The 14733-nt window shown below is 35.0% G+C and overlaps 1 protein-coding gene across 2 annotated transcripts in view; it reads left to right on the top strand.

Annotated features, from left to right (window-relative positions):
• The window catches only part of XRN2 (5'-3' exoribonuclease 2), a 121023-nt gene extending 111644 nt beyond the window's left edge, over positions 1–9379 (top strand). For both annotated transcript variants that reach the window (XM_037138247.2, XM_053663525.1), the window contains 3 exons: positions 1724–1787; positions 6632–6770; positions 8838–9379. In XM_037138247.2, coding sequence (XP_036994142.1) covers positions 1724–1787; positions 6632–6770; positions 8838–8903 — 269 coding nt within the window. In that variant the 3' untranslated portion in view covers positions 8904–9379. The remainder of the gene's footprint in view (positions 1–1723; positions 1788–6631; positions 6771–8837) is intronic.
• The last annotated feature ends 5354 nt before the right edge of the window (positions 9380–14733 follow it).

Below are 14733 nucleotides of genomic sequence, written 5' to 3'. Positions count from 1 at the left end.
ATATAATGCATTAAGGTAAGTGTATCTTAAGTTTTTCCATAGAATTAAACCACACAGATGAAATGATGGCTGTCTTCTGAGAATTTCTGGTTTTCCCTCCTCCGATTATGATTTTCTGATAGTAGTAATGATTCAGAAGTTATTCTGGGCCTAGACTAGTGATCTGTCTTGCCCTATTATCTGTGGATTGTATGGTGATTAGCCTTCTAAGTTTCCATTCAGGTTTAGAATGTGTAATGACCACTGTGCAACCTCCTCAGCATTGTTTCTCAGTTTGACTGCTACTAGTTTGATTTTTAAGAGATTAAAAAGTGTCTTAATTCAAATCAACTAGATATGCCACTTCTCCTTCAATTTAGAATGGGATTCTTATTGGAATAATGGTGGAAAAGGCTTCCCTGTTCCTTTACAAGAGAGACATTTCGTGAGTTTGGCTGCCATTGAGTTAGGGGCAGCAGGCTATGGAGCTATAGATATCATTTATCACAGCTGCTCCCCCCTAAGGGTAGCTTGTCCATCTAGGAAACTTTCTTAATTCTAGCAGTGTCAGCTGAGTTGAGGTGGGAAGAAGCCCAGGGTAGAAATAGCCAGTTGTCTCATGCTGGAATGATTGTGAGCAGCCAGGTACTTTAATTGTTCCATGTTCTCCCTTGTGGGGGGCTCTTGAAAACACAATTTTACTTCTTTCTTTCCTTTATGTTTTAAGCAAACCCAGGTCGCATTTCTTGATGGGGGAAATTCTAACCAGAGATAAGCTTTCATTTCTTCTTTCCCTTTAAAAAATGTAATTTTGAAAATCATGTTTCTAGTTTGTGTTTCCATTAAAATGTGAGCCTGAATACATTATGGTAAGCCTTGTTGTCCTTGGGTCTCAGGAGTCTGGAGGAGGTTACTGTCCTCATACAGTGAACTCATTAGACAACTCCTGAAACCAGCTGTTTTAATTAGGTCACACACAGACCTGGCTGAAGGGTGGCTGCGGTGACTGCAAGACTAGAGACCAGCATGTTTTTTGGTTGATACCAGCCTGCTGAGATACTAAACTCCCCTCTTGACCAGTATTATAGAGTGTTCCCTTAATCCTGCTTATGTAGTAGTGCAGTAGCCATTGAATTGTTTCTTATAGCTATATGTTGCTAGTTCAGCTTTGTTAGGGGAAGATATTTGACTGTCAGAAAACAATAGAAAAGTGGGTGGTCCCTTTATGAACACATCTTTCTGGCCTGTTTTGGAGAGATTCTGTGCTCTCTGCTTTATGTTATGGTAGCTAGGTAAAGTCAGTGTCCCTTTTTAACACATTTATGGAGAATATTTCAGGATTTCTGTTATTAAAGTTACTATATGTTAAGTTTGATTTATAGAAAAATTGTATTCCCTTCCTTTAGCACAGCATTTAAAATATAAATGTAAAAATATATATTGTATACTTTTACATACACATGCACACATAGAGAAAGAAATGTGTGAGTTTAATGACCAAGGTTACTAAAACCGTTTCATTATCAAAGGAAAAGTAATAAAATGAACAAACTTATTGATCCTGTTGGTTTTGTATGTTTTCCGTTTTCAGTCTATAATTATATTAGTTTATTTAGTTTATATTCTCAATTTTTTACAATATTGTAATTATAAAATATGTAGGTAGCTGAATAGTGATTACTTATTTAAACACACAGCACAACACAACACAACTCCTGATAACTCTTCCCTGTTTATTTTCCAGATATGAGGCCCCAGGATTCCTGGCGAGGGCCTCCTCCCCTTTTCCAGCAACAAAGATTCGACAGGTAATAATAAAACAAACAGCACTTTAAAACACTTTTCCACATCAACATTTAAGGTTTATGCTTTCTATTTGAAATATACTTTCTTCCCTCTAAACAGTTTCTCTTGTGCCTGTCTTTTAGGAAAATAGATGGTTAACACATTGAAGTAAAAGGCTCATGTTTATATACTTTACTACTTTTCTTGGTTCTTGGCCTTTATTTTATTGAATCTTTTGAGGTACCCTGAAAAATGCGACAGAGAGAGCTTAATTTGTATTAGGTTTTTGGGTAGCTAAACAAATTTCTTTTTAGAAGGGTTGTGCAGCTTAATGAGGCATAACTAATGGTGTTCCACTTTTATCATTTCTGTGTGGGCAACACAGCATTAGTACAGACCAACCATTGATTCTTGCTACAAACCTCTTGAAGTCCTAATCAGCTTCTTTGGTACAACTTCTTCAAGGCTGACAAGCCTATTGTATGGCAGTGTCACTGCAGGTCAGTAGTTATTAGTTGCCACTGAAAACAGTTTCTTTAACTACTTAAGACTGAACTGAATTAAACGCAGAAGGGACTCAGAAGAGGATTATGGGATCTGCAGTCTAATAAGTACCATGGACTAGGGTGAATGTGACATGGTTTAATAACAAGGGATGTTTGACATGTGTTCTGTCATTGATAAGTTGTGTGCTTTTAAGTCAGTTGGCCTCTACATGACAAGATAGCTAGACATGTTATGAATAATTACATTAACATCTGTAGAATAATTTTTACAGACACCCCTAAAATCTATCGTTTTATGTTGGTTTTGCCACTTCAGTGCCAAAACATGATATTGCTAAGCCCCATCATGATAATAAGGCTTTCTTTGCCTTCCTAGTTTTTGCCTTCCCTGTTTTGTCCCCCTTCCTCTAGTGTTTTTAGCAGTCTTATCTGTTCACATCTAAAATTGTTATGAACAGGGTTATAAATGTTGCACCCCTTTTAAGAAAACCTTTTCTTTAGAATCTCCAAAAGATATGACTTCAAAAAGGATAAAAGAAAACGTGGTATGCAATTGTTTATTAATAGTATCACTATTGCAAGTTGCATTTTAAATTTAAGACAACTGAAAATGCTTGTATTCATTTTGTTTACAATATAATTGCTCAAAGCACACTGATGTACTACTTCATATCCTCAGTTGCACCATTTCCCAAACAGAAATTAAATGAATAAAGGGTAATTTTTTCCCAAATTATATATTATCATGTAAGAGCTTATCTCTTTTTAAATAACAGTCTTTCTGAATTGGTTTTGTCAGGTTTGATTTTAAGACTTGGTTTCCCTACCCCATTGCTTTCCTTTTTACTCTATTATTAATAATTGCTAGCTAACATTTATCATCTGCTTTCAAATTGTCAGTACTGTGCTAATATGCTTTTAAAGATATGACTTCACTTATTCCTCCTAGCAACCCTTTAAAGATGTTATTTTACAGATGAGGAAGCGAAGGCAAAGAGAAGGTCATTAGCTTATTTACTAAGAAACTTTTCACTTGAGCAAAACTCATCAGAACACTTGTTTTGAGCATATTGTAGTAAAGACACAGGGACTTACAGGATGTAAGGGATCTACTTCCACTTCTGAGGCACACTTTCTTTCCCAATAGCTTCCCTTTCCTCTACACATTAAAAGTTTTCCTAAGATTATCACCAGTGTCCTGATGTCCATCATATTTTGGAGTTTTTTTTCCTGCCCTAGTCAAGTATTGGTATTATCCTGACTGACTTTGTGAACCTAGCATATTAGGTACAAATTTTGTGAGACATTTTTGGTTTAGTTTTATTCGTAAACTTAAAATTATGCCTTTTAACAAAAGTTTGATGTGAGCATAATAGAATTCTCTCTTATGTCTTAAATCATGGTCATTTAAGAAGTAAGCCATTGATTCATGAACAAGACTTTGAATTCAGCCATCCTAAATTTCATTAGCCTATTAATAAATGCAGTACATCACTCATTTTGATAGCACTTGTTAATCATTCCAGACTTATAAGACATAGAGAAGAAAACAGACTTTGCTAATATGTCACAACTAGTAAACAGTAGAATTCTTATTAGAACCAGGTATTATTCATCCTTATTTCAGTACTTTTCCACTGCACTACTTTTAATGTTTGGTTGAGAGTCCTATGGAAAAGAAGAATTTTAAGTGTACCTTTTTTTCTAAACTACAGTTTTTTAAATTATCTCCTCTTTGAGATAGCATTTATAATTCATATATTCATTTCACTTAAAAAACACAACAGGAACACACACACAACCCTTGCCCCTCTATGCAATGACAACCTACAGTTAATACATGCAGAGATATCCAACATTTGGCATCACTTGAGTTCTGGCCCATTTTTTATGTAAAGAAGCTTCTCTTTCTGGCTATATTCAAAGTAGCCATTTAGTCTTTAGTAGCTCAGTCAGTCATGTAAAATCTTTAAAAACTCTGACTTGCCATATTTATAAAAAAACATAAAAGTGTCCAAATTGGAGTCATTACTTCACATTGCCAGCTACTTTCCAAAGCAGTAATTTAGATACTTAAGAATATTCTTGCTATTCATGATGCTAAATGCCTCAAATTAGTTGCCTCAGTCAGTAGCTGATAATTTTAAAAAGTTAAATGTATTAACCCCAGTATTTCCATCACATATTTAAAATGTATTTTCCAAGGCAAATTTCAGTTTGTAAACATTTACAAATTAATATAATAGGATAAAAATATGATAATATAATAGGATAGAAATATGATAAATTTGTGGAAAAGAAAAAATCTTTATGCTAGTAAAGGGCAAAAAAATTCCTGTCCATCTTTGTTCTTTCTAATTTTAGTTAGATTACTTTATGACAATTGTCTTTGTCAAAAACATTTTAAATAATCATTTTTAAGAGTTTATTTACTTTTTAGAGAGAGGGAAAGGGAGGGAGAAAGAGACAAAGAGTAAGACCAATATGTGAGAAATACCCCTATCGGTTACCTCTTGCATGCCCCAACTGGGGAACCTGGACCACAACCCAGACATGTACCCTGACTAGGAATCAAGCCGTTGTTTTAGTTCATAGGCCAGCACTCAATCCACTGAGCCACACCAGCCAGGGTTTCAATAATTATTTTAAACAAAAGGAGAACTTTGTGTTTTTAAACTGTGGCTTTATTCATAACCTATCTGTGGATCATAAAACTATGTAAAACTCAATTGAGTTTTATTGTAAAACTAGAAAAAAATCGATCATAGTTAAAACAGTGTGTGAGTTGCATTTTTCGTGTGTGGGTTTTGCATTAATGCCCCAGTTTTAATGAGCATCTTTGGTACAGCACAAATCTTCACCCCTCACTCCTGCAGAGACCATTCCTGTCTCTGCCTAAGGAGCTATTATTACTAAATAGATGAGGCATTTTTGCTAAAGTATATTTGTATTCATAGTGAACCCCCCAAATAAGTAAAGATCCTGAATATATGCATATTTTTTCTGAAATGTAGATTTATTTTTTATTTACTTGCAGCAAGTTATTAGAGCTTTGGTTTCACTACTAACTAGGAAAAATAGCATTGGCCTTTTAAGAGTTCTTCAGAGAGCTATTCTTCAAGCTATCACACAAAAATAATCATCGTTAGTGTTTAAAAAAAATAAGGCAAACCCAAGTGAAGGGAGGGGATTGGTGGGTAAAGAGGATGGTTTCAGTCTTGAATAACTTTGAGAAGAATGCATTTATCCAATGAGCCCATCTCTGGGGGGGGTTTCCTAAGACCCAGGAGGTAAAATTTATATGCTGATACAGTTATAGCTAATTCCAGCTCATCAGTGCTTCAGCAAATTTAAAGTTTTGTTATAATTTTTCCCAACATCCTTAATGTCCCCAAAGTGTCCTATTTTAAAGTATATTGGAGAATTTTGCTTTTGTTTATTATTTGTAGTGACTTCTATAAAATTGAAGTTGAGTAAAAGGCCTCAAGGAGAAAGTTACATTTTAAACAGTGCTTGCCTTTTGAAAGTTTGTCCTTGCTACATTGTTTATGTGATAGTTTTAAATTAAGTTATGATTTCATACATCATACCTGTTGCTTTGTATCTGCAAAGTTAAAATAGGCACTTAAAGGCAATTAAAACATTTCTTTTTGACTAGTAATCTGGGCCAGCAAACTATGTTATAATAGCTGTTGAATCTGTGTTCCCATGTAAACTGTACACCAAATGCCAGTCAGCCCATACCAATTAGTGCTCATGTTGCTAGGTCACCGTGGTCAATTGAGAGCTGCATCAATAGAACTTGAAAAGGTTTCCTCCTGATCAGACCTTCTGACATATTGAGTAGAATAATGGATGGGAAAAAACAGCCAAGTTCCCTACCCTAGATTCAAAATACTCAGCAGTAAGAATTCATTTGCAACCTGCAATTAACTAGAAAGAATAGACTCCAAGAATAAGTCTGGACATTTTGAAAAATAAAGCCTCATTCTCCTGTCTTGTACATGTTTACTCTGTAGATAACATCTTAAATATAGCCAGGTTGGAGATCTTGGTCCATATCTTTATATGACTAAAAAGGAAATTTCAGAATTGAAAATGAACAAAATATTTTTTAAAGTCAGGCCTTTCTGAATTATTTGAGTTTTAAACACCCTTTTTAAAAAATGCTGATACTTCATGAAACATTAGATTATACTGGCTATGTGGTATTACAAAGTCCACTTTGATATTACATATCTCATATGACAAATGCAGCAAAATTGGATTTTCCTAAAATTTAGATATAATACCTTCTAGTTGTAGGCTTTGGGCTATATAACATGCTTGACTTCTAATACACACATAATGTTTTTCCACAGAAGCGTTGGGGCTGAACCTCTGCTGCCATGGAACCGGATGCTTCAAAACCAAAATGCAGCCTTCCAGCCAAACCAGTACCAGATGCTAGCTGGGTCTGGCGGCTATCCACCCAGACGCGATGATCGTGGAGGAAGACAGGTGATATGGTGTGGGCTGTGGAACAAAAAGCATACTGCTCACTTTCTACTTAGCCATGCCTCTCAGGACTCAGTATTTTGATAAAAACATTTCTGGATAAGATGTTAATAGAGTAGCTCAGCTGAACTTGGGACTCATTAAAAATACATATTGGGTGAGTATCTGCCTTATTAAGCAAATTATACCTTGAAGATGCTGAACAATTTCCAACCCAAAAGCCTTTATAATCATTGCAATCAGTGACATTTAACACAAATGTGGTCAGTTCCCTAAACACATTGTTTATTCTTTAAGGATATTGCTTTTTGTTTTACTATAAACTATATCTCTATAACAGATAATTTACTAGAAGATGAAATGCAGGAATCTGCCTTTTCAGTTATCTTTATTTATCTTAGAAGTTTTCTGTCTTGATTTATCTGACATCTCTCCTTATGGAAGAAAATCTTTCCTTAAAAAAAAATGTTTCCATATATTTTTCTACCAAATTTAAACAGCTATACATTGAATGAGTATAATAATTTCTGGGTACTCAATAGTAGATGTAAGCTTCATTTCTTTTTCTCATAGCATGCAGTTTTAGTGACATTTAAAACTGAGGTCTATTTGCTTTATTCTTTGTCTCCCAGCCATTTGATACCCTGTCCAGTATTAACATGCTCTTGAATCAAAATCCTTGCCAGAGAACAGGATCAGAATGCTGCAATTCAGAGTAGATGGTGTTTGTGGAGTTTGGTACCTATGGTGATGTGAAGTGGTTTTAAATTGCTTACCTGGTGTTGCCTACATGCCTTTTGCAGTGTTTCCAATATTAATCTCCTAACTCAAGATCTTACTTTGTATCCCTTTTTCTGAAAGCTAAGAAAAGTCTTTTTTACACTTTTTTTTAGTGTAGCTGTACAAGTCGCTGTTCACTTTACAAAGAAGTAATCATCTTAATTATCTTTGGAGAGAATTTTGTTAGTTTAGAGACACAGTTCATAAAAATGTACTTTAGAAACCTTTATTGTATTGTAGATTGAGATTCTTTATACTACTATAATTAATGACATTAGGCAATCTAGATAATGAATATTATTGAAATGACGACATCTTGGAGAATGTTAGTCCAGTCACCTTATTTTCCCAGTCAGGAATTGAAACCCTAAAACACTTGCAGTTTGACAGCAAAGTTGGGAACTTCTGTAATTCTGACCCCAGTCATTGTCTATCCTGCCTCCTCCAGAGAAGACCTTCCCTTTGCAGGAGCACTCAACTGTTACAGGATGTAAAATTCTTAATCACATAGGAGATCAAAACCACTTGGCAAATTTATAATTCTTTTAGGACCTTTTGGAAATATGTTTATTTTTCTCAGTCTCTTTTCCACTGATTTTTATTAAATCACAATTATTGAAGTACTATTAAATTATAGCAGTTCATTGTTAAAAACAATATAATTGTTACTTCACTTTATTTTTAGTGAAGTTTATATGACTAAACAAGACCTTAACCTACAGTGTGTCTTTGAAGGGTCTACAGAAATATTATTTGCATGCATTCTAGGGTATATTATGGATGTCACTAGTAATTGGTTATATAATAATCTAATTTAATGCTCTGCTATTTATAGCTACAAAAAAGTCCTAAAATTAATAGTTATTTAGCTCTTAATTGGCTTCTTGCCTTGGTTAAGCAAATTGACTTTCCTTATGTAAATGTACGAACAATATGGCCTGCCAAGGGTGGTAGGGAAGATTGAGAATTTCAAAGATTTTACACAAAATACTTAACTATATACTTTATTTATGTGGATTTCAAGGAATTCAGAAATTGCTTTTGTTAAGGCTTGTTTGATTAGTTGTCAGTAATAACATTTGTGCTATTACTAATGTCCCACTTTGTAACTAGCTTTGTATAAATAAAGCTGCAGATCAAAACACCTGTGTATTTATGGAGACTTTCCATGAGCTATATCTTTAATACATATTTACCTTATGGTTTACTTTTCCATAGAGATGAAAAATTGCATTTCTTTGCAGTGGTATTAATCCAGAATATAAAATTCTTTCATTTGCTTATTTTCAGGGATATCCCAGAGAAGGAAGGAAATACCCTCTGCCACCACCCTCAGGAAGATACAGTTGGAATTAGGCTTTTGTAAAGCTTTACCAAATTCTTTCATCATTCTACAGTTTTATGCTATTTGTGGAAAGATTTCTTTCTCAAGTAGTAGTTTTTAAGAAAACTACAGTACTTTGTGTATTTCTTTTAACTGTATATTTCTACTGATCTGATCTCACTGTTTTATGTTGCTCTCCAAAAATGTGTGTTGCATAATACAGTGGATCTGAATTTATTATTGCTTGTAAAAACACTTTGATAGAATAGGAAAACTGGTTTTTCATTATGGTTAAAAATCAAGCCAGCTGTGGATTTAAAAACACAGTGTATTCTAGATCATCTATGATCCATGCTGATTTTTAATGCACAAGAATTAGGTATGAACTCTTGAGCTGGAACCCTCAGCCAACTAGAGTGTATATTGTTCAGTATTTCTTTGGAAACGTTTCATTACTTGTACTTGTCTTACAGAAATTTCTGGACTTTAGTAAAAAAAAAACAAAAACAAAAAACTTTGTCTCGTGTTATTTTTTTATAGTATTTCAACTTTCAAAATCTTGGCCAAGTATGGAAGTTTTTTTAAATCAGTTTTTCAGAAAACATTTTATTTCTACAATTAGATGTCAAAAGGAAATCAGTGAAGATGTTAGGATGATATGATCAGCAAGACCACCCTTTGGCTAACTATAAAATCTTTATGAGACTAAATTGTTTACATTTTACAGATTTCATGTAGACTCCTGTACCAGTTTTAAGGACTTTTTAAAACTTTTAAGAAAGGTTGAAAAGTGAAATTCATAGGTAAATAGTCTGTGCTCCTTAGCATTTGTGTGTGTGTGTGTATTATTTCATAATAGATTCCAGGTTGTACTTATTTTTTTCCCTTGGTACTTAGCACATTATAATTCCTTAAACTTATGGTTGGAGTTCATACACAGCACTTCCATATGTGTTTTCATTTGATCACAACAAACTTAGATACATTATAAAGACCTGGTGCCTTGTTCCTTCTTTCCATTCTAGCCTAAGATTGTTAAAATAAGATTTCTCTTTGACCTTCTGACATAGGACATTTTTGCTTTAATATTGGACTAAGTCATACCTGTAGGGGGAAAAATATCTCACCTGAACCTTAAAAGAGAAGATGTGCATATTTTGAAGCTATTGAGTTCATTGCTGTTGATGGGTAAATAGAGCAGGGTCCTTTATTGTTGAGACAGTCTCTCCACTGGGAATTAACACAACCATTTTGTTACTTTCACAATACATTAAAATGATAATGCCTTCTGTTAAATTTCTCTAATTTCTCTTCCAAATATTAATGTATAACCACCTGAATCAAATACTGAATATTCCAAAGGAGCTTAAGAATGTCTTACTGTGTATAGGTAACCAAAGCCCACACTTCAGTAGAACCTATATTTTCTCAAATCTTTATTTTTTGGTTTAGTTTAGTATTGTTTTAAGCTATCATGAGTGTGTCTATAAAATACATTTTGACTTGGCTTTTCCACAATTACATGTAACTGTTCAATTTACTTTGAAAATTAATGTTTAAAGTGTTGTTTTCGAGACACCCAAGCAAAAAGCCTAATGGAAAAGTGAAGATGTTGGATTCCCTCTAACAGGTGGTGTGCCCTGAAGGACACCTGCCAGGTGGCTGAACCCTTCCTTCTGGCCTCCTCAGTTACTTTACCCTTGCTTCTCTCCTTAAACTACCCCCCCTAAATAGTCCCCACTTTTGAGTGTTCCAGAAAAATGCCCTTTATTTCAACAAGCGAAAGCTTTTAAGAACTTTATTTTTTTAAGATTTTATTTATATATTCTTAGAGAGAGGGAAAGGGAGGAAGAAAGAGAGGGAGACAAACATCAGTGTGCAAGAAAAACTGATGGGTTGTCTCTCCATGCCAGCAGCTGACCGCCAGGCCAGGCCTGTTCTCTGAAGAACAGGGATTGGAATCTGCTACATGTCCCTTTGCAGGACAATGCCCAACCAACTGAGCTACACTAGTCAGGGTAGCTTTTGAGAACTTGAAATATTTAAAACTATAAATATCCCTCTCCACATAATGAGCCAGTTTTAAATAATTAACTGTACTCCATTATATTTAAATAGGGCAAAGTTTTTCAGGATCTTTGAAGATTCTTTAAAATCTTAGAATCTGGAACTGCCTGACTTTATTGTGGTGCTAAGGGCCCTTACTGAGCAATGGCCTTTCCTTTAAAGATCAAATGAGGTAATGCACATTAAAGTACAAAGCCATCTACAAATGACTTAGATTGCCATTTGACATTACAAAGGCAAATTGGGTATAAGGGATATGGGTGGAGGTGGCAGGCTGAGGCGGGGCTTGAGGGGCCTGAGCTCTCATTTTCCTTAGGGCTCGTTGGGAGGTCGGGTGTACCGCTGCGGAGTCAAGGTTCGCAGGGCAGGGCGGCTTCCGCAGCAGGATGCTGGTGGCGCTTGGAGGCGGCGAAGTTGGTGCCATGGGGACAGGGGTGCTGTTCTTCAGAAGCAAGGTCCTGGATCTCCGGTCCAAGTCACCCGCGGGGTGGGAAGGAAGCTCTCGGTCCTCGGGGCAAGTGGGGCGTGTATCCTGTGCTCCGCTACTGTTCGCTCAGCTGTGTCCTGCCCGTCTGGCATCCCACCGCTGCCTTAGGAGCCCCGTGAGCTGTGGTCATGGAGCAGGGTGAGTGCGAGAAAGTTCAGATCTCCAACCCTCAGGGTGGTCCTGTGTCCCCGCCGTCATGAAGTTGCCCAAGCCAGGACATTGTGGCATCAACTCTTGGTTTCCCGGGCGCAGCACCACAGCTTCTCAGTTTAACCAATTTCATCATCTCAAAACTCCGCATGAATGCACCCAACCTGAAAGGGAACAGTGGAAATTGCTCTTCCCCTCATGGTTGATGTCTTAAGTTCTGAATATAACCCGATTTAGCTATGCTTAAAACTCAGAGATGTAGAGATTCTCTGTAGAGTCCACTAAGATTCCCCATTCCAAGCCGGCAGAGTGGCTGCCTGGAACCACGAGCTTGTAAGATGCTTTCTGCCCACTTCAGAGTTGTGGAGCTCAGATCTCGCCAGACTGTTCCTGACGATTCACTGCTCTACTAATTCTAACCAGGAAAATAAGTCAACAAACTAATAAAATAAGCAGTCCATTCAAGTTCAAATTTAATACTTGTGCTGTTTGTTTCTCTCATACTGTATTAATGGAATGAGGCCAAGAGAGAACATGCTTTGAATTTTTTGTTTGAAATGGGAATAGAGCTATTCACTATTCTGCAGAATAGTTTGCACAACTTAGTTAGGCAAATTAGTGGTTAAACTCTTAATAGAGAAGTCACCCAAACAATTGCTGAAATTAGGTTACATGAAATTTAAAAACAAACATTTCATTCGATTGCAGGTAACCTTCAAAATCAAAAACAAATGAAAGCAAAAATCCTCTCCCAAAAGCTTTCATTACCTCCTAATTTAAAAATAATTTTAAAAAGTGATCTCTAAGTCACAATTATCTCAATACCTAGAGAGCCATTTCCTGACCAGATGTTGATGAAGTTTTCCATCTGAGTATAGTCTTTAAATCCTCTCATCGATTCTCACTAGCAGTAAAAGGCTATTTATTTTCTTAATAAAAATCTCTTCTTGTTCCCTGTCTCATTGGGTTTGAACATAACAAGTAGCAGTATTTTAAAAAACTGGACTGAAATAATTAAAATACTGGTTTAACAACAATAACTTGAGTTAAACAGTTTGGCAATATCATTCATGCTTTGAACTGTATCTGAAATTTATATTGCCACCATATAATTCATCATTTTCTCTTATGCACAAGTTCATATCTAAAAAAATGCAATCTTTGGGTCTTTATGTGATTATTGTCCACAAATTTATTCTAAGAGTCTTTCTAAATCATTAGTATTCAATGCAGCTAACAAAGCAAATGTTTGGAATGTGCTTGCATTTAGTGAACAGGATTGAGTCTGATTTGCTTTACATTGAAAGTAAACAGTCGCTAGCAGAATGAGTTTGAACACAACATCAGTTGATAGAAAGTCTGACTACTTGTTCTGAGCAAAAGCTTAAGTATAAGACAACTGGATCCCCACCCTTCCTGTTTACATCAACACTACACACACACAATACTTCAATTTACATCCCAACACAGATTACAGAAAAGTACCTGAAATCCCTGCTGGTCCTCTCCACAATTTTGTTTCTGGATTTTGGTTCCTGTGTCTCAATTAGAAAAGATAAGTTAGATTGTTGTAAAACCCCAAAACATTTAGGAAAATGTCCCATCTGCAGTTAGCATTTCTGAAACTGAGTTTGGCTGTGGTTTCTGTTAAGCTTGGAGGGAGCTTTGTTTCACTCAAACCCTGTGCCAACTCTCCCTCTTGGTTGTGAAGACACTTCTCTCCAGTTAATGGGTTTCACCTAGTCTGGCTATTTGTGTTTTACAAAAGACCTGGAAAGCACTGACTGCAAAGGAAAAACAAGGTGGTCTTTTGTGTTAATCAGAATGTGGAATTCTGCAGTAAAAACATTTTTTAATTTTCATGTTTCAAGAATCAAACCTTTTTCTACTTTTAGGATATGCACACAAAACAGTAGTTCTTGGGTGCAGAAATGTTAAGACCTCTGGCAGTAACTACTTCTGGCTTGGGTCCTTTACTACTTGAAAGAATGCTGAAAGGAAATGATATGCTTGTACCAAATATACTTTTAGAAAATACTGTACAAAGAGGTTCTTTATTCTTAATGATCTTTTTGATACCAAGTTCACTTAGTCTAGGGATTCTTTTTTCCAGGAATAAATGATAAAGTAAAAAAACTGACTATGAATATTTATTTTTTAAGTGTTACTTGGAGCTATTTAAGTGTTACTCCATAAGCTATTATTGTTCTTAAGTGTTGGGCTTATTCATTCTTCTCTCTCTCTGTCTGTACATATATAATCAAGCCATGTGGACTTTTGGAACCTGTTTTCCAGAAGTAAAATTTTTGAATTCTGGTACAATTTACTATGAGAGAATCAAATCAATATAAACAGTATTTTGAAATTTAGCACATTGGTAATAGTTACGCTTGCTTGGTTAACATTTTGAAAGTCAATTCCATCAATATACAAAAAACAAAATTGGAAGAATTTTTTTGTATGTGTATTGCACCATTTCATACTACTTCTTTGTTCAAATTATTTTTGTGTAAAATGTTTTAAAAATGAATTCTCATTTTCCAAAAAATGAATCCCCAACCCTGTTGGTAAAGGCTGATTCCCTTGCTGCATTAATGTTTTTTTTTTTCCTCTGTGAAAGTCTGGAATTTATTGTTACTATGTAAAATACAGATAAGAGAAAGTACAACTTTAACTTCTAAAACACCTTCCTAAGGGTTCATTTTGTACATTCAAAAACAAGTCTAAAAAGTGAAATAAAATGTTTCAACCTCAAACTAATTTTTCACATGTAGAAGAGGTTTATAGAGTCCCTGGTAACTTTTGATCATTTATAAATCATGCTTTATCCATGTTATATCTTTAATTTTAATTAATTTCGTAAGTTCATGTATTTTTTAGCTTTCTTTTCATATTTTTACTCCAAGACCAGTTATTTCAATTTTAAGTGAACTGAGCCTTGTTGTCAATTGTGCCAACTATTATAAATAACAAAACCAAACCTATATAGCAGTGAAAAAGAAATGACCTTGACTTTCACAAAAAAGTACTTTTGTTATATTTATACATTTGAAACATGAAATATAAATTGGCATATTAAAGAGTGAATATGGTATTTTTACAATAAAACAACAAAAACTGCAACCCCTCTTAAGTTCCAAGGTGATGGAAATATTATT

Source organism: Artibeus jamaicensis, unplaced genomic scaffold (genome assembly GCF_021234435.1).
Source record: "Artibeus jamaicensis isolate MK-2021 breed Jamaican fruit bat unplaced genomic scaffold, CSHL_Jam_final contig_320, whole genome shotgun sequence".
In the NCBI taxonomy this organism is placed as follows: domain Eukaryota; kingdom Metazoa; phylum Chordata; class Mammalia; order Chiroptera; family Phyllostomidae; genus Artibeus; species Artibeus jamaicensis.
This window is presented reverse-complemented; position numbering and strand designations above follow the sequence as displayed.